The 21,986-nt window shown below is 29.4% G+C and overlaps 3 protein-coding genes across 3 annotated transcripts in view; 2 read left to right on the top strand and 1 right to left on the bottom strand.

The window, feature by feature from the left end:
- LOC124957308 (probable serine/threonine-protein kinase yakA) overlaps positions 1 to 21,986 on the bottom strand; it is a 115,439-nt gene that overhangs the window by 53,816 nt on the left and 39,637 nt on the right. The window lies entirely within an intron of this gene.
- On the top strand, positions 3,786 to 6,273 carry LOC124957314. Its single transcript, XM_047514256.1, has 5 exons — positions 3,786 to 4,056; positions 4,165 to 4,255; positions 4,354 to 4,499; positions 5,134 to 5,295; positions 6,115 to 6,273. The coding sequence occupies exons 2-5, from the start codon at positions 4,238 to 4,240 to the stop codon at positions 6,140 to 6,142; spliced, it is 354 nt and encodes a 117-aa protein (XP_047370212.1). The 5' UTR covers positions 3,786 to 4,056; positions 4,165 to 4,237; the 3' UTR covers positions 6,143 to 6,273.
- LOC124957312 lies at positions 6,499 to 7,509 on the top strand. The gene is made up of 4 exons (XM_047514255.1): positions 6,499 to 6,620; positions 6,714 to 6,931; positions 7,077 to 7,196; positions 7,310 to 7,509. Exons 2-4 carry the CDS (start codon positions 6,773 to 6,775, stop codon positions 7,448 to 7,450), a joined length of 420 nt encoding a protein of 139 aa, XP_047370211.1. The 5' UTR covers positions 6,499 to 6,620; positions 6,714 to 6,772; the 3' UTR covers positions 7,451 to 7,509.

Here is a 21,986-nt window from a genome sequence, read left to right as displayed (position 1 = left end):
CTTAATACAGATGGAAGATAAATGAAAGATTCAAAGATAACCGAAATAATTTTTATTACAAAAATGAGAATATTAATTTATTAGAGGAGAAGGAGTGGATTGTCGATATCATAGAATTCCATAAATCCGTTATCGAGTTTGTATTGTATTTTACAAATCTTCCTGTTAATTATTTTCACAATTTGCACATCCAATTATAATACTATAATAATTGACCCTCTGTTTTCTTTTGACACATTTCAAGATTTGTCTATTTAATAAAATTGTTTTACGAGGCAACTAATCTGTTCGAAGTGTTTTTCGCGTTGCTTATTATCATGGTAGATTATTTTTACGTAAGTGAAATGTTTGGTAAAAGAAAAATGTTAAATTTTAAAAATATATTCCGGTTATCGCAATAAATTGTGATGTGAAAAGTAACATTTCTATTTAGTTATTTCAGGTACTTTCCACTAACGTAAACAATACCGAAGTTCTGACAAAATTGTTGTATGTTGTTGGATCTATGTTCTTAATATTCGCTTACTTTCATCTAGGACAAAAATTAATGGATCACAACAACCACTTATTCGCTACATTGTAGGTAGTTTTCTGGAGTACACAATCCGTAATTTCGTGCGATTTTCATATCGTATTGAATATGCGCCGTGAAAATTGACTATTATACCAGTTTTTGGCATTAGTTTATTTATCATTCTTGTTTCTATAATAATGTATTATTGTTTCTATAATAATGTATTATTATAGAAACAGGTGTTATAAAAAAAAAGTATGGAGGGCTAAGTTTACGAAAATGAACGTTATCGACGATATTTTTTTCTTTTATTGGTTTAATCGTTGGTCCTAAAGGCCATCGAAGCTGTCGCATATTATTAGCGGATTGAAAAAGATTATGTCATTGATATGACAGCCCAGAAATTTTCTTCTAGAAATTATTCTGGCGAACGTATATCGATGCGTCCACATAATTTACAGACGAATTACAATTCACCGATACGCGAAATTATGCATCCTCCTTGAACATTAGTTTGCACGAAGAACTCGTGTCATTAAATTAACGATATTTATAATAGAATGGATTATTGGGTATTAGATGTTTTTTTTTTAAACGGAAAAGAAAACATACGTCATATGTATGTTGTACGAAATCGCACGAATTTCTACTCAGTATTACTTTCTATTTTGCGTCCAATTCTCATGCTTATGTTTGTTGTATAAGATTAATGAATTTTTACAGTTGTCAAATTCCGTTTTATTCGTTATCATTGAAAACTCAAAAAACCATAATATTTTTGATAATGAGGAGCACGATGGTATGCAATTTATCATGGAAGGGTACAATAGTATTCTCTCACAATCTATTTACAGTGGTGAATTATTTTCCTCAGTTGGAAATATGGTATGATCTTTTTTACATAATTAATACTCATTGAAATTTTTCTTTATAGTTCATTCAGAAGTCACTGTCTTTCGCTATGGTATTATATAATTTCCAATGAATTTATACGGAGAAAATACCATGCGATATTAGATCATTATATAGTATTGTAAGAATAGCGTAAAACTGTTGTTTTTTTTGTTCCTTAATAAATAATTTTTCGAGACAAATTACTCTCTCTGTTGGTAAAATTTTTAATGCGTAAGAAATCTTACGGACAACTAATTTAATTGCAAATTAATTAATTTTATTATAATAAGAAGTAAGAATAGGAATCGTTTGAACAAAATTGGATAGCATCTTAATTATACAAAGGGGTTATCTTGTGCGATTATTAAATTGCATAATCACTCATTTTGTACATTTTTTGCATGATAGTATATGTTTGTGTGTTTATTTAAATACGTGCATGTCTATATAAATCGCTTCTTCATTTGAAAGTTCTAATGAAAATATCTGCCTTCCAACTGAATTTATAAAGAAAATTATTGAATAGAAACTTTTTACCCATTTAAAGGAAAATTTTCTTCATTATTTCTTTTTTTTATAATGACAATTTACAAGTTCTTTTCAAATTATTAACTTCTCTCTTTTTTTGTGAAATAAAAATATGCTTTTACTAAAAGAATTAATTTACATGAAAAAACATGAGAATTTCATTCACCAATTTTTCATCGCACCATCTTTAATATTTGGACGAAATAACTTAAATACCATTTTTTTCGTTGTTTTATCTAATGTACGTTTATTCTGTAGAGAAGGATTTTTTTTTCAAGGAACATTGGAGAACGTACAATGAATAAATAATAATTTGCGTAAAATGTCCTGAACATTTCTATTAAAAAACAAAAATTACCAAATCATTGAAGCGGCCTGTTGTAATTCAACCCTTATGTTGGCTTAATATAGAACGACTAATTATTTAAACAGCTATGAACACCGTATAAATATCTGTAGGCTCTTGTTCAGTTGAAAAATGATACGAATATAACACTGACAAGTTAAAGAATTATTTGGACATTTGTTTCCTGAGATGCATGACAGGTCCGTCATGTTCGAGAGACAAAAGTGAACTGCGGTTGAAGAAGACGATAAGGAAGGGCGATTTCGCAAAGCGCATGCGCTTAGGGAGAAGGGATGAAGTAATATGCGATGTAAAGAAAGAGTATAAGATAATGATATAATTGTTGGAAAGGGATGCAGGTGTTTAATCGCGTATAATTAGCCCGAATAAAGGGGAGAAATTTGCAAAACTCGATAAATGTGTTCCTGTAAGTATTGACTTCAATAGAATTCTTTACATTCGTACGAATTGAATTATTGACGGATTACTACAAGGAGCATAATTGGAATACTTAATGAAGGTAGGTGAACTGAAGGGGTTGAAGTCAATCGATGGGTGGGAGTCACTTTAGACGGCAGTATGTCTTCGAAAGGGGAAGACTATCTCGACAACGAGTACTATACTTACAATCGATGGTTATTTCGATTGATAGGCTTATGGGAATATCAGAGATCGTCAAAGATATTGATTTACGTTTGTTTCATTATTGTCATAGTAATCATTACGGTATACGAACAGGTAAGCATAGCTAATTCGATTAACGCTGAACAAATTAATATGATATTTGTTAGTATATAATAAAATGTATAATAGGCTGAATAATTTATAATATCATGTTTAATAAAAATAAATAATGAAAACAGTCTTCTTATTTCAGATTCATTTTCTCATCAATTGCAATAAAGATTTAAATTCAATAGCGAAATTATTGGAAACGGCATTGCCTACATTATGCTCTGGATCATGCTATTACAATTTAATATCTAATGCTGCAATTGTCTGTATTTTATTAATATTGAATGGTTTTTTTTTAATTTATCTAATTTTAAACTAAACATGCCCAATTCTTGAAACGGATCAATTCAATATTTATATACGTAAATTTCAGATGAAGAGAATTTTTCATCGTATACATTGCGATTGGAAGAAACTTGCGAACAAGCAGGAATTATTAATACTGAAAGAGTATGTTAATATAAGCAAAATGTGTACCATTGGAAACATAAGTATGTGAATTAGTATGCGATAATTATAATTGTGTTAGGTATAAATATATATTCGTCCTTTCGTATTTTCAGTCTCCTTTTATTTGTACATTGGATTTTTGATATTTCCATCACTTCAACGTTTCATTCAGTACATCTTTGGTGCAGTAAGCTACAATGAATTAATTTTACCCATTCGTTTTGACCATTTTATACAAAATCGTGTAGGTTACTACTTTGGTCTTTGCATTCAATGCGCAGTAATAATCATCCTATGCACAGTAGCACTTGGGAACTATACGATGTTTATTGGAATAATATTGCATTCTTGTGCATTATTTAATGTCGTCGTGTAAGTAAACAAAATCAAAATGACTATTCTGCTGAAAGTGAAAATTTTCAATTGTGTATATCCAACTCGAAATATTTTTGACTTAATACAGATGGAAGATAAATGAAAGATTCAAAGATAACCGAAATAATTTTTATTACAAAAATGAGAATATTAATTTATTAGAGGAGAAGGAGTGGATTGTCGATATCATAGAATTCCATAAATCCGTTATCGAGTTTGTATTGTATTATACAAATCTTCCTGTTAATTATTTTCACAATTTGCACATACAATTATAATATTATAATACTTGATTCTTTGTGTTCTTTTGACCCATTTCAAGATTTGTCGATTTAATAAAATTGTTTTACGAGGCAATTAGTCTGTTCGAAGTGTTTTTCGCGTTGCTTATTATCATGGTAGATTATTTTTACGTAAGTGAAATGTTTGGTAAAAGAAAAATGTTAAATTTTAAAAATATATTCCGGTTATCGCAATAAATTGTGATGTGAAAAGTAACATTTCTATTTAGTTATTTCAGGTACTTTCCACGAATATAAACAAGACCGAAGTTCTGACAAAATTGTTTTATGTTATTGGATCTATGTTCGTAATATTCGCTTACTTTCATCTAGGACAAAAATTAATAGATCACAACAATCACTTATTCGCTACATTGTAAGTAGTTTTCTGGAGTTTACAATCCGTAATTTCGTGCGATTTTCATATCGTATTGAATATGCTTCGCGAAAATTGACTATTATACCAGTTTTTGACATTAGTTTATTTCTCACTCTTGTTTCTATAATAATGTATTATTATAGAAACAGGTGTTATAAAAAAAAAGTATGAAGGGCTAAGTTTTCGAAAATGAATATTATTAACGATAATTTTTTCTTTTATTAGTTTAATCGTTGGTCCTAAAGGCCATCGAAGCTGTCGCATATTATTAGTGGATTGGAAAAAATTATGTCATTGATAGGACAATCGAAAAATTTTCCCCTACAAATTCTTATGTGACCGCGTATATCGATGTGTCCAAATAATTTACAAACGAGTTACATTTCACCGATACGTGGAATTATGCATCCTGCTTGAATATCAGTTTGCATGAAAAAGTCGTGTCGTTAAATTAACGATATTCATAATAGAATGGATTATTGGGTATTAGATATTTTTCTAAAATGGAAAAGAAAACATTCGTCATTTGCATGTTGTACAAAATCGCACGAATTTCTACTCAATATTACTTTCTATTTTTCGTCCAATTCTCATGCTTAGGCTTGTTGTACAAGATAAATGAACTTTGCAGATGTCAAATTCCGTTTTATTCGTTATCATTGAAGACACAAAAAATAATACTATTTTTGATAATGAGAAGCAGGATGGTATGCAATTTGTCATGGAAGGGAGCAATAGTAGCCTCACACAATGTATTTAGTGTGGTGAATTATTTTCCTCAGTTGGAAATATGGTATGATCTTTTTTACATAATTAATACTCATTGAAATTTTTCTTTATAGTTCATTCAGAAGTCACTGTCTTTCGCTATGGTATTATATAATTTGCAATGAATTTATACGGAGAAAATACGATGCGATATTAGATCATTATATAGTATTGTAAGAATAGCGTAAAACTGTTGTGTTTTTTGTTCCTTAATAAATAATTTTTCGAAATAAATTACTCTCTCTGTTGGTAAAATTTTTAATGAATAAGAAATCTTACGGACAACTAATTTAATTGCAAATTAATTAATTTTATTATAATAAGAAGTAAAAATAGGAATCGTTTGAATAAAATTGGATAAGATCATAATTATACAAAGGGGTTATCTTGTGCGATTATTAAATTGAATAACTACTCATTTAGTACCTTCTTCGCATGATAGTATATGTTTGTGTGTTTGTTTAGATACGTGCGTGTCTATATAAATCGCTTCTTCCTTTGAAAGTTCTAATGAAAATATCTGGATTCCAATCGAATTTATAAAGGAAATTATTGAATAGAAAATTTTTTCCCATTAAAAGAAAAATTTTGTTTTTTAATTTATTTTTTATATACCGACAATTTTCAAGATCGTTTCAAATAATTAACTACTCTCTTTTTTTGTAAAATAAAAATAAGCTATTAATAGCAGAATTAATCTACGTGAAGAATCATGGGAATCTCATTCGCCAATTTCTAATCGCATTATGTTAAATATTTCGATGAAAACACTTATATGCCGTTTTTTTGGCGTTGTTTTATCTAATGTAAGTTTATTCTGTATAAGAAGATTTTTTTTTTCAAGGAACATGAGAGAGCGTAACCAGGAATAAATAATAATTTGCGTACAGGTGCAACTTTGTCCTGAATATTTCTATCAAAAAACAAAAACTACCAAATCATTGAAGCGGCCTGTTGTAATTCAACCCTTATGTTGGCTTAAGATAGAACGACTAATTATTTAAACAGCTATGAACACCGTAGTAAATATCTGTAGGCTTTTGTTCAGTTGAAAAATGATACGAATATAGCACTGACACGTCAAAGAATTATTTGGACACTTTTTTGCTGAGATGCATGACAAGTCCGTCATGTTCGAGAGACAATAGTGAACTGCGGTTGAAGAAGATGATAAGGAGGGGCGAGTTCTCAAGGCGCATGCTCTTAGGGAGAAGGGATGAAGTAATATGCGATGTAAAGAAAGAGTATAAGATAATGATATAATTGTTGGAAAGGGATGCAGGTGTTTAATCGCGTATAATTAGCCCGAATAAAGGGGAGAAATTTGCAAAACTCGATAAATGTGTTCCTGTAAGTATTGACTTCAATAGAATTCTTTACATTCGTACGAATTGAATTATCGAGCGATTACTACAAGGAGCATAATTGGAATACTTGATGAAGGTAGACGAACTAAAGGGGTTGAAATCAATCGATGAACGGAAGTCACTTTAGACGGCAGTATGTCTTCGAAAGGGGAAGACTATCTCGACAACGAATACTATACTTACAATCGATGGTTATTTCGATTGATAGGCTTTTGGGAAGATAAGACATCCTCGAAGAAATTGATTTACATTTATTTCTTCAATTTCATAATAATCATTGCGGTGTTAGAACAGGTAAGCGTCATTTATTGTATTTTTGGTTAATTAAGTATTTAATTATTCCTTCGAATGAAATAAAATTTATATTGGCAGAATAGCATCCAAATGTGTTATCCTGTTTGTTGAATAGAAATAATATCAAAGATTTTTCTTACTTTAGATTTATGTGATTTTCTTGTTAAAAGGAGAATTAAATTCAATTGCTAAATTATTGGAGACGACCTTGATTACATTGTGTTTCGGATCATGCTACTACAATTTATTATCGAATGGTGCTATTGTTCGTACTTCATTAAAAGCTGCAGTTCTTTTTTTATCTATCCAATCATGAAGGACACGCACTCCTTTTCATTTTAAGGATCAATTTAATATCTGCACGTGTACAAATTTCAGATGAAGAAAATTCTTCGTCGTATAGATAACGATTGGAAGAAACTTGCAAACAAGCGGGAATTATTAATACTGGAAGAGTATGCTAATATAAGCAGAATGTGTACTATTGGAAATATAAGTATGTTATATAGCATTCGTTAGTTATAACAGTGTTCGGTATAAATATATATTCATTTTTTCATATTTTCAGTCTCCTTTTATTTATACATTGGATTTTTGATATTTCCATCACTTCAACGTTTCATTCAGTACATCTTTGGTGCAGTAAGCTACAATGAATTAATTTTTCCCGTTCGTTTTGATCATTTTATGAAAAATCGTGTAGGTTACTATCTTGGTCTTTGCATTCAGTACGCAGTAATAATCATTCTATGTACGATAGCGATTACGAACTATACGATGTTTATTGTAGTAATATTACATGCTTGCGCACTGTTTAATGTCGTTGTGTGAGTAAAAAATAAAAATGATTAATAGTGCTGAAAGTGAACATTTTCAATTGAGTATATGCAACTCGAAATATTTTTGATTTAATACAGATGGAAGATAAATGAAAGATTTAAAGATAACCGAAATAATTTTGATTGCAACCATGAGAATAATAATTTATTAAAGGAGAAGGAGTGGATTGTCGATATCATAGAATTCCATAAATCCGTCATCGAGTTTGTATCGTATTATACAAATCTTCCTGTTAATTATTTTCACAATTTGCACATGCAATTATAATATTATAATTATTCACCTTTCGTTTTCTTTTGATTCTTTTCAAGATTCGTCGATTTAATAAAATTGTTTTACGAGACAACTAATCTGTTCGAAGCGTTTGTAGGAATGTTTATCATCATGATAGATTATTTTTATGTAAGTAAAATGTTTGGTAAAAGAAAAATATTAAATTTTAAAAATATATTCCAATTATCTGGATAAATCCTGAGATTGGAAGGGACATTTCTTGTTAGTTATTTCAGCTACTTTCTTTTGCTGTAAACAAGACCGATTGTTTAACAAAGTTGTTATATGTTATTGGATCTATGTTCGTAATTTTCGCTTACTTTCATCTTGGACAAAAATTAATAGATCACAGCAACTACTTATTCACAACATTGTAAGTATTTAGGTTGTAATACTGTGTCCAATAATTTCATCCAATATTCATATTGAATTGAATATATGTTTACAAAAATTGATCAATATACGATTGGATTTGTTTATCTTTTCTGCATGTGTCTATAATACTACGTTACTAATTTAAAGAAAAAGGATTGTAAGTACCAAGTTTACGAATATGGGTATATGCGACGATATTTATTTCCTTTATGAGTTTAATCGTTGGCTCTAAAGGCCATCGAAGGTATCGCATATCATTTGAGTAGTGGATCTAAGAAGATTATGTCATTGATAGAACAATCGAAAACTTTTCTCCTACAAATTCTTATGTGACCACGTATATCGATGTGTCCAAATAATTTACACACGAGTTACATTTCATCGATATGTGGAATTACGTATCCTGCTTCAATATCAGTTTGGATGAAAAAGTCGTTTTGTTAAATTAATGATATTCATAATAGAATAAATTATAGAGTATTAGATATTTTTCTAAAATGGAAAAGAAAACATATGTCATTTGCATGTTGTACGAAATCGCACGAATTTCTACTCAGTATTGCTTTCTATTTTTCGTCCAATTCTCATATTTACGTTTGCTGTTTGAGATTAATGAATTTTTACAGATGTCAAATTCCGTTTTATTCGTTATCATTGAAAACTCAAAAAACAATACTATTTTTGATAATGAGGAGCATGATGGTATGCAGTTTGTCATGGAGGGGAGCACTAGTAGCCTCACACAATGTATTTACAGTGGTGAATGATTTTCTTCAGTTGGATATATGATACGATCTTTACTAAATGCTTTATACTGATTGAAATCTTTCTTTATAGTTCATCCAGAAGTCACTGTCTTTCGCTATGGTATTTTATAACTTGCAATGAATTTATACGGAGAAAATACCAAGTAACTTTTGATCATTATAGATTGTTGTAAGAATGTCGTAAAACTGTTAAGTTTTGTAGCTTCAAATCGCATGATTGAATTAATATTACTCACTAGGTTGATAATATTTTTTACATATAAATATTGTTACTATTGATAGTTGATTTATTAATAAATTAATTATTTATAATATAAGTATTAGTAAAAGTAGGAATTGTTTCAATAAGAAAAGTATTAGTAAAAATTATGAATTGTTCAAATAAAATGTGGTTATCTTATGCGATTATTAAAATGCATGACTCATTGTTGGACCCTTTTGCATGGCAGTGTATGTATATATATGTATATATATATGTATGTATGTACGTGTGTATGTATGTATATATGAGTGTGTGTGTGTGTGTGTGTATGTGCGTGCTTGTGCATGTAAATTGTTTGTCCATTTGAATATTCTAATGAAAATAATTTCATTTCAAGACGATATATAAAAACAAGGTATTGAATAGAAAATGTATACCTTTTTAAAGAAAAAGTTTAGTATTTAATTTGTTTTTCATTTACCAGACATTATCAGACTTATTTCAAATTATTAAACCTTTTTTGATTGTAGAATAAAAATATGCATCTAATTGTAGAAAAAAACAAGGAATTTTCTTTCGTCAAATGTTAATCGTACCATGTAAAGTAAAACTTTCGATGAAATTACTTAGATACTGTTTTGTTTTGCTGTTTCATCTGATATGTTCATCTTTGTATATTCTGTACAAATAGATAATTTTTTAAATGAACATTAGAGAACGTAAATGTGAATAAATAATAATTTACATAGAATTGCAAATTTGTCCTGAACATTTTTATTAGAAAACAAAAAATTACCAAATCATTGAAGCAGCCTGTTGTAATTCAACCTGTATGTTGGCTTAAGAAACAACGACTAATTATTTAAACAGCTATTAACACAGGAGTAAATATGTGTAAGTTCTTGTTCAGATGAAAAATGATACGAATATAACACTGACACGTCAAAGAATTATTTGGACACTTTTTTGCTGAGATGCATGACAGGTCCGTCATGTTCGAGAGACAAAAGTGAACTGCGGTTGAAGAAGATGATAAGGAGGGGCGAGTTCGCAAGGCGCATGCGCTTGGGGAGAAGGGATGAAGTAATATGCGATGTAAAAAATGGGTATAAGATAATGATATAATTGTCGGAAAGGGATGCAGGTGTTTAATCGCGTATAATTAGCCCGAATAAAGGGGAGAAATTTGCAAAACTCGATAAAAGTGTTCTTGTAAGTATTGACTTCAATAGAATTCTTTACATTCGAACGAATTTGAATTATTGAGGGATTACTATAAGGAACATAATTGGAATACTTGATGAAGATAGGCGAATTGAAAGGGTTGAAGTCAATCGATGAACCGGAGTCACTTTAGACGACAGTATGTCTTCGAAAGGTGAAGACTATCTCGACAACGAGTACTATACTTACAATCGACGATTATTTCGATTGATAGGCTTATGGGAATATCAGAGATCGTCGAAGATATTGATTTACGTTTGTTTCATTATTCTTGTAGTAATCATTGCGGTAATCGAACAGGTAAGCATAGCTAATTCGATTAACGCTTAACAAATTGATATGATATTTGTTACTATATAATAGAATGTATAATAGGCTGAATAATTTATGTGACATCATGTTTAATAAAAATAAATAATGAAAACGATCTTCTTATTTCAGATTCATTTAGTCATCAATTCCAAAAAAGATTTGAATTCAATAGCGAAATTATTGGAAACGGCATTGCCTACATTATGCTCTGGATCATGCTATTACAATTTAATATCTAATGCTGCAATTGTTTGTATTTTATTAATACTGAATCGTTTTTTTTTTTTAATTTATCTAATTTTAAACTAAACATGCCTAATTCTTGAAACGGATCAATTCAATATTTATATACGTAAATTTCAGATGAAGAGAATTTTTCATCGTATACATTGCGATTGGAAGAAACTTGCGAACAAGCAGGAATTATTAATACTGAAAGAGTATGCTAATATAAGCAGAATGTGTACCATTGGAAACATAAGTATGTGAATTAGTATGCGATAATTATAATTCTGTTAGGTATAAATATGTATTCGTCCTTTCGTATTTTCAGTCTCCTTTTATTTGTACATTGGATTTTTGATATTTCCATCACTTCAATGTTTCATTCAGTACATCTTTGGTGCAGTAAGCTACAATGAATTAATTTTACCAGTACACATTGAATATTTTATGAAAAACTATATTGGTTACTACCTTGGTCTTTGGACTCAGTGCACAGCAATAATCTTCCTATGCACAGTAGCAGTTGGGAACTATACGATGCTTATTGCAATAATATTGCACGCTTGCGCATTATTTAATGTCGTCATGTAAGTAAACAATCAAAATGATTATCGTGCTGAAGGTGAAAATTTTCAATTGAGTATATGCAACTCGAAATATTTTTGATTTAATACAGATGGAAGATAAATGAAAGATTTAATGATAACCGAAATAATTTTTATTGCAATCATGAGAATGATAATTTATTAGAGGAGAACGAGTGGATTGTCGATATCATAGAATTCCATAAATCCGTTATCGAGTTTGTATCGTATTATACAAATCTTCCTGTTAATTATTTTCACAATTTGCACATACTATTATAATATTATAATAATTGATTCTTTGTGTTCTTTTAACTCATTTCAAGATTTGTCGATTTAATAAAATTGTTTTACGAGGCAATTAGTCTGTTCGAAGTGTTTTTCGCATTGCTTATTATCATGATAGATTATTTTTACGTAAGTGAAATGTTCGGTAAAAGGAAAATGTTAAATTTAAAAATATATTCCGGTTATCGGAATAAATTGTGATGTGAAAAGTAATATTTCTATTTAGTTATTCCAGGTATTTTCCACTAACGTAAATAATACCGAAGTTCTGACAAAATTGTTATATGTTGTTGGATCTATGTTCGTAATATTCGCTTACTTTCATCTAGGACAAAAATTAATAGATCACAACAATCACTTATTCGCTACATTGTAAGTAGTTTTCTGGAGTTTACAATCCGTAATTTCGTGCGATTTTCATATCGTATTGAATATGCGTCGTGAAAATTGACTATTATACCAGTTTTTGACATTAGTTTATTTCTCACTCTTGTTTCTATAATAATGTATTGTTATAGAAACAGGTGTTATAAAAAAAAAGTATGAAGGGCTAAGTTTTCGAAAATGAATATTATCAACGATAATTTTTTCTTTTATTAGTTTAATCGTTGGTCCTAAAGGCCATCGAAGCTGTCGCATATTATTAGTGGATTGGAAAAAATTATGTCATTGATAGGACAATCGAAAAATTTTCCCCTACAAATTCTTATGTGACCGCGTATATCGATGTGTCCGAATAATTTACAAACGAGTTACATTTCACCGATACGTGGAATTATGCATCCTGCTTGAATATCAGTTTGCATGAAAAAGTCGTGTCGTTAAATTAACGATATTCATAATAGAATAAATTATAGAGTATTAGATATTTTTCTAAAATGGAAAAGAAAACATATGTCATTTCCATGTTGTACGAAATCGCACGAATTTCTACTCAATATTACTTTCTATTTTTCGTCCAATTCTCATGCTTATGCTTGTTGTACAAGATAAATGAATTTTTGCAGATGTCAAATTCCGTTTTATTCGTTATCCTTGAAGACACAAAAAATAATACTATTTTTGATAATGAGAAGCAGGATGGTATGCAATTTGTCATGGAAGGGAGCAATAGTAGCCTCACACAATGTATTTAGTGTGGTGAATTATTTTCCTCAGTTGGAAATATGGTATGATCTTTTTTACATAATTAATACTCATTGAAATTTTTCTTTATAGTTCATTCAGAAGTCACTGTCTTTCGCTATGGTATTATATAATTTGCAGTGAATTTATACGGAGAAAATACCATGCGATATTAGATAATTTTATAGTATTGTAAGAATAGTATAAAACTGTTGTGTTCTTTGTTCTTTAATAAATAATTTTTCGAGACAAATTACTCTCTCTGTTGGTAAAATTTTTAATGCGTAAGAAATCTTACGGACAACTAATTTAATTGCAAATTAATTAATTTTATTATAATAAGAAGTAAAAATAGGAATCGTTTGAATAAAATTGGATAAGATCATAATTATACAATGGGGTTATCTTGTGCGATTATTAAATTGCATAACTACTCATTTTGTACCTTTTCCGTATGACAGTGTATGTTTATGTGTGTTCGTTTAGGCACATGCGTGTCTATGTAAGTTGTTTCTTCATTTGAAAGTTCTAAAAAAAATATCTGGATTACAAACGAATTTATAAAAAAAATTATTGAATAGAAAATTTTTACCCATTTAAAGAAAAATTTTCTTCATTATTTCTTTTTTTTTATAATGACAATTTTCAGGTTCATTTCAAATTATTAACTTCTCTTTTTTTCTGTAAAATAAAAATATGCTTTTAATAGGAGAATTACTCTACGCGAAAGCACATGAGAACCTCATTCGCCAATTTCTAATCGCACCATCTTAAATATTTGGACGAAATCACTTAAATACCGTTTTTTTTGACGTTGTTTTATTTAATGCACGTTTATTCTGTCGAAAAGGATTTTGTTTTTCAAGGAACATTGGAGAACGTAACAATGAATAAATAATAATTCGCGTAAAATGTCCTGAACATTTCTATCAAAAAACAAAAATTACCAAATCATAGAAGCGGCCTGTAGTAATTCAACTCTTATGTTGGCTTAAGATAAAAGGACTAATTATTTAAACAGCTATTAACACCGTAGTAAATATCTGTAGGCTCTTGTTCAGTTGAAAAATGATACGAATATAGCACTGACACGTCAAAGAATTATTTGGACACTTGTTTGCTGAGATGCATGACAGGTCCGTCATGTTCGAGAGACAAAAGTGAACTGCGGTTGAAGAGGACGATAAGGAAGGGTGAGTTCGCAAGGCGCATGCGCTTGGGGAGAAGGGATGAAGTAATATGCGATGTAAAGAAAGAGTATAAGATAATGATATAATTGTTGGAAAGGGATGCAGGTGTTTAATCGCGTATAATTAGCCCGAATAAAGGGGAGAAATTTGCAAAACTCGATAAATGTGTTCCTGTAAGTATTGACTTCAATAGAATTCTTTACATTCGTACGAATTGAATTATTGACGGATTACTACAAGGAGCATAATTGAAATACTTAATGAAGGTAGGCGAACAAAAGGGGTTGAAGTCAATCGATGGGCGGGAGTCACTTTAGACGGCAGTATGTTTTCGAAAGGGGAAGACTATCTCGACAACGAGTACTATACTTACAATCGACGATTATTTCGATTGGTAGGCTTATGGGAATATCAGAGATCGTCGAAGATATTGATTTACGTTTGTTTCATTATTCTTATAGTAATCATTGCGGTAATCGAACAGGTAAGCATAGCTAATTCCATTAACGCTTAACAAATTGATATGATATTTGTTACTATATAATAGAATGTATAATAGGCTGAATAATTTATGTGACATCATGTTTAATAAAAATAAATAATGAAAACGATCTTCTTATTTCAGATTCATTTAGTTATCAATTCCAAAAAAGATTTGAATTCAATAGCGAAATTATTGGAAACGGCATTGCCTACATTATGCATCGGATCATGCTATTACAATTTAATATCTAATGCTACTATTGTCTGTATTTTATTAATATTGAATGGTTTTTTTTTAATTTATATAATTTTGAACTAAACATGCCCAATTCTTGAAACGGATCAATTCAATATTTATATACGTAAATTTCAGATGAAGAGAATTCTTCATCGTATACATTGCGATTGGAAGAAACTTGCGAACAAGCAGGAATTATTAATACTGAAAGAGTATGCTAATATAAGCAGAATGTGTACCATTGGAAACATAAGTATGTGAATTAGTATGCGATAATTATAATTGTGTTAGGTATAAATATATATTCGTCCTTTCGTATTTTCAGTCTCCTTTTATTTGTACATTGGATTTTTGATATTTCCATCACTTCAACGTTTCATTCAGTACATCTTTGGTGCAGTAAGCTACAATGAATTAATTTTTCCCGTTCGTTTTGATCATTTTATGAGAAATCGTGTAGGTTACTATCTTGGTCTTTGGATTCAGTACGCAGTAATAATTATTCTATGTACGATAGCGATTGCGAACTATACGATGTTTATTGCAGTAATACTGCATGCTTGCGCACTGTTTAATGTCGTTGTGTGAGTAAACAATAAAAATAATTATCGTGCCGAAAGTAAAATTTTTCAATTGAGTATATGCAACTTGGAACATTTTTCATTTATTTCAGATGGAGAATAAATAAAAGATTTAAAGATAACCGAAATAATTTTTATTGCAACCATGAGAATGATAATTTATTAGAGGAGAAGGAGTGGATTGTCGATATCATAGAATTCCATAAATCCGTTATCGAGTTTGTATCGTATTATACAAATTTTCCTGTTAATTATTTTCACAATTTGCACATACAATTATAATATTATAATTATTCACCTTTTGCTTTCTTTGGACTCATTTCAAGATTTGTCGATTTAATAAAATTGTTTTACGAGACAACTAACCCGTTCGAAGCGTTTCTGGCAATGTTTATCACCATGATAGATTATTTTTACGTAAGTAAAATGTTTGGTAAAAGAAAAATATTAAATTGTAAAAATATATTCCTATTATCTGGATAAATCTTGAGGTAGGAAGGAACATTTCTTGTTAGTTATTTCAGTTACTTTCTTCTACTGTAAACATAACCGAAGTTCTGACAAAATTCTTATATGTTATTGGATCTATGTTCGTAATTTTCGCTTACTCACATCTTGGACAAAAATTAATAGATCACAATAACTACTTATTCGCAACATTGTAAGTTTTTGCGTTGAATACCGTGTCCAATAATTTCGTCCAATATTCATATTGAATTGAATATATGTTTAAAAATATTGATCATTATACAATTGGATTTGTTTATCTTTTCCGCATGTGTCTATAATAGTACATTACTAATTTAAAGAAAAAGGATTGTAAAAGCTAAGTTTACGAATATGTCTATATGGAACGATATTTATTTCCTTTATGAGTTTAATTGTTGGCCCTAAAGGCAATCGAAGCTGTCGCATATTATTAGTGGATTGGAAAAAATTATGTCATCGATAGGACAATCGAAAACTTTTCTCCTACAAATTCTTATGTGACCACGTATATTGATGTGTCCAAATAATTTATAAACGAGTTACATTTCACCAATATGTGGAATTACGTATCCTGCTTCAATATCAGTTGGGATGAAAAAGTCATGTTGTTAAATTAATGATATCCATAATAGAATAAGTTATTGAGTATTAGATATTTTTCTAAAATAGAAAAGGAAACATATGTCATTTGCATGTTGTACGAAATCGCACGAATTTCTACTCAGTATTACTTTTTATTTTTCGTCCAATTCTCATATTTACGTGTGCTGTTTGAGATTAATGAATTTTTACAGATGTCAAATTCCGTTTTACTCGTTATCATTGAAAACTCAAAAAACAATACTATTTTTGATAATGAGGAGCATGATGGTATGCAATTTGTCATGGAAGGGAGCAGTAGTAGTTTCACACAATCTATTTACAGTGGTGAATTATTTTCCTGAGTTGGAAATATGGTATGATCTTTTTTACATAATTAATACTCATTGAAATTTTTCTTTATAGTTCATTCAGAAGTCACTGTCTTTCGCTATGGTATTATATAATTTGCAATGAATTTATACGGAGAAAATACCATGCGATATTAGATCATTATATAGTATTGTAAGAATAGTAAAAAACTGTTGTGTTTTTTGTTCTTTAATAAATAATTTTTCGAGACAAATTACTCTCTCTGTTGGTAAAATTTTTAATGCGTAAGAAATCTTACGGACAACTAATTCAATTGCAAATTAATTAATTTTATTATAATAAGAAGTAAAAATAGGAATCGTTTGAATAAAATTGGATAAGATCATAATTATACAATGGGGTTATCTTGTGCGATTATTAAATTGCATAACTACTCATTTTGTACCTTTTCCGTATGACAGTGTATGTTTGTGTGTGTTCGTTTAGGCACATGCGTGTCTATGTAAGTCGTTTCTTCATTTGAAAGTTCTAAAAAAAATATCTGGATTACAAACGAATTTATAAAAAAAATTATTGAATAGAAAATTTTTACCCATTTAAAGAAAAATTTTCTTCATTATTTCTTCTTTTTTATAATGACAATTTTCAGGTTCATTTCAAATTATTAACTTCTCTCTTTTTTTGTGAAATAAAAATATGCTTTTACTTAAAGAATTAATCTACATGAAAAAACATGAGAATTTCATTCACCAATTTTTAATCGCACCATTTTTAATATTTGGACGAAATAACTTAAATACCGTTTTTTTTTGACGTTGTTTTATCTAATGCACGTTTATTCCGTAGAAAAGGATTTTGTTTTTCGAGGAACATTGGAGAACGTAACAATGAATAAATAATAATTCGCGTAAAATGTCCTGAACATTTCTATCAAAAAACAAAAATTACCAAATCATTGAAGCGGCCTGTAGTAATTCAACTCTTATGTTGGCTTAAGATAAAAGGACTAATTATTTAAACAGCTATTAACACCGTAGTAAATATCTGTAGGCATTTGTTCAGTTGAAAAATGATACGAATATAGCACTGACACGTCAAAGAATTATTTGGACACTTTTTTGCTGAGATGCATGACAGATCCGTCATGTTCGAGAGACAATAGTGAACTGCGGTTGAAGAAGATGATAAGGAGGGGCGAGTTCTCAAGGCGCATGCTCTTAGGGAGAAGGGATGAAGTAATATGCGATGTAAAGAAAGAGTATAAGATAATGATATAATTGTTGGAAAGGGATGCAGGTGTTTAATCGCGTATAATTAGCCCAAATAAAGGGGAAAAATTTGCAAAACTCGATAAATGTGTTCCTGTAAGTATTGACTTCAATAGAATTTTTTACATTTGTACGAATTGAATTATTGACGGATTACTACAAGGAGCATAATTGGAATACTTAATGATGGTAGGCGAACAGAAGGGGTTGAAGTCAATCGATGGACGGGAGTTACTTTAGTCGGCAGTATGTCTTGGAAAGGGGAAGACTATCTCGACAACGAGTACTATACTTACAATCGATGGTTATTTCGATTGATAGGCTTATGGGAATATCAGAGATCGTCGAAGATATTGATTTACGTTTGTTTCCTCAATTTTATATTAATCATTACGGTATTCGAACAGGTAAGCGTTGTGAATTCGATTAACGCTTAACTATTTCACATGATATTTGTTAGTATATAATAAAATCTATAATAGGCTGAATAATTTATGTGATATCATGTTTAATAAAAAGAAATAATGAAAACGATCTATATACTTTAGATTCATGCAATCGTCACATCCGAAAGAGATTTAAATTCAACAGCGAAATTATTGGAAACGATATTGCCTACATTATGCTTCGGATCATGCTATTACAATTTAATATTTAATACTGCAATTGTCTGTATTTTATTAAAATCCAATGGTTTTATTAAATCTATCTAATTTCAAGCAGCACACGTTCGGTTCGTTAAAAGAATCAATTTAATACTTAAATATGTACAAATTTCAGATGAAGAAAATTCTTCTTCGTATAGATCGCGATTGGAAGGAACTTACAAACAAGCAGGAATTATTAATACTGAAAGAGTATGCTAAAATAAGCAGAATGTGTACTATTGGAAATATAAGTTTGTTATATAGCATTCGTTAGTTATAACAGTGTTCGGTATAAATATATATTCATTTTTTCATATTTTCAGTCTCCTTTTATTTATACATTGGATTTTTGATATTTCCATCACTTCAACGTTTCATTCAGTACATCTTTGGTGCAGTAAGCTACAATGAATTAATTTTACCCGTTCGTTTTGATCATTTTATGAAAAATCGTGTAGGTTACTATCTGGGTCTCTGCATTCAGTACGCAGTAATAATCATTCTATGCACGGTAGCGATTACGAACTATACGATGTTTATTGTAGTAATATTACATGCTTGCGCACTGTTTAATGTCGTTGTGTAAGTAAACAATAAAAATGATTATCGTGCTGAAATTGAAAATTTTCAATTGAGTATATACAACTTGGAACATTTTTAATTTAATACAGATCGAGAATAAAAGACAGATTTAAAGATAATAGAAATAATTATTACTGCTGGAATGATATTGACAAATTATTAGAGGAGAACGAGTGGATTGTCAATATCATAGAGTTCTATAAGTCCGTTATCGAGTTTGTATCGCATTATACAAATCTTCCAGTTAATTATTTTCACAATTTGCACATACAATTATAATACCATAATAATTGACCCTCTGTTTTCTTTTGACTCATTTCAAGATTTGTCGATTTAATAAAATTGTTTTACGAGGCAACTAATCTGTTCGAAGTGTCTTTCGCATTGCTTATTATCATGATAGATTATTTTTACGTAAGTGAAATGTTTGGTAAAAGAAAAATGTTAAATTTTAAAAATATATTCCGGTTATCGCAATAAATTGTGATGTGAAAAGTAACATTTCTATTTAGTTATTTCAGGTACTTTCCACTAATGTAAACAAGACCGAAGTTCTGACAAAATTGTTATATGTTATTGGATCTATGTTCCTAATATTCGCTTACTTTCATCTTGGACAAAAATTAATAGATCACAGCAACTACTTATTCACAACATTGTAAGTATTTGGGTTGTAATACTGTGTCCAATAATTTCATCCAATATTCATATTGAATTGAATATATGTTTACAAAAATTGATCGTTATAGGATTGAATTTGTTTATCTTTTCTTCGTGTGTCTATAATAGTACATTACTAATTTAAAGAAAAAGGTTTGTAAGCGCCAAGTTTACGAATATGGGTATATGCGACGATATTTATTTCCTTTATGAGTTTAATCGTTGGCTCTAAAGGCCATCGAAGGTATCGCATATCATTTGAGTAGTGGATCTAAGAAGATTATGTCATTGATAGAACAATCGAAAACTTTTCTCCTACAAATTCTTATGTGACCACGTATATCGATGTGTCCAAATAATTTACACACGAGTTACATTTCACCGATATGTGGAATTACGTATCCTGTTTCAATATCAGTTTGGATGAATTGTTAAATTAATGATATTCATAATAGAATAAGTTATTGAATATTAGATATTTTTCTAAAATAGAAAAGGAAACATATGTCATTTGCATGTTGTACGAAATCGCACGAATTTCTACTCAGTATTACTTTCTATTTTTCGTCCAATTCTCATATTTACGTTTGCTGTTTGAGATTAATGAATTTTTACAGATGTCAAATTCCGTTTTATTCGTTATCATTGAAAACTCAAAAAACAATACTATTTTTGATAATGAGGAGCATGATGGTATGCAATTTGTCATGGAAGGGAGCATTAGTATTCTCTCACAATCTATTTACAGTGGTGAATTATTTTTTTCAGTTGGATAATGGTATGATCTTTTCTAAATACTTTATATTGATAGAAATTTTTCCTTATAGTTCATTCAGAAGTCACTGTCTTTCGCTATGGTATTATATAATTTGCAGTGAATTTATACGGAGAAAATACCATGCGACATTTGATCATTATATAGTATTGTAGGAGAAGCATAAAACTGTTGTTTTTTGCTTTTTAATAAATAACTTTTAGAAACAAATTACTCTCTTTGTTGGAAAAATTTTTAACGAGTAAAAAATCTTAGAGACAACTAATTTAATTGCGAATTAATTAATGTTATTTTAATAAGAAGTAAAAATAGGAATTGTTTAAATAAAATTGGATAAAATCATAATTATACAATGGGGTTATCTTATGCGATTATTAAATTGCATAACTACTCATTTTGTACTTTTTTTCGCATGACGGTATAAGTTTGTGTGTGTTTGTTTAGGCACGGGCGTGTCTATGTAAATCGTTTCTTCATTTAAAAGTTCTAATGCAAATATCTGGATTACAAATGAATTTATAAACAAAATTATTGAATATAAAATTTTTTCCCATTTAAAGAAAAATTTTCTTCATTATTTCTTTTTTTTTATAATGACAATTTTCAGGTTCATTTCAAATTATTAACTTCTCTCTTTTTTTGTGAAATAAAAATATGCTTTTACTTAAAGAATTAATCTACATGAAAAAACATGAGAATTTCATTCACCAATTTTTAATCGCACCATTTTTAATATTTGGACGAAATAACTTAAATACCGTTTTTTTTTGACGTTGTTTTATCTAATGCACGTTTATTCCGTAGAAAAGGATTTTGTTTTTCGAGGAACATTGGAGAACGTAACAATGAATAAATAATAATTCGCGTAAAAAATCTTGAACATTTATATAGAAAAACAAAAATTACCAAATCATTGAAGCGGCCTGTAGTAATTCAACTCTTATGTTGGCTTAAGATAGAACGACTAATTATTTAAACAGCTATTAACACCGTAGTAAATATCTGTAGGCTTTTG

Source organism: Vespa velutina, chromosome 25 (assembly GCF_912470025.1).
Source record: "Vespa velutina chromosome 25, iVesVel2.1, whole genome shotgun sequence".
Lineage (NCBI taxonomy): Eukaryota > Metazoa > Arthropoda > Insecta > Hymenoptera > Vespidae > Vespa > Vespa velutina.
The sequence above is the reverse complement of the archived record's forward strand: the minus strand, read 5'-3'. Positions and strand labels throughout refer to the sequence as shown.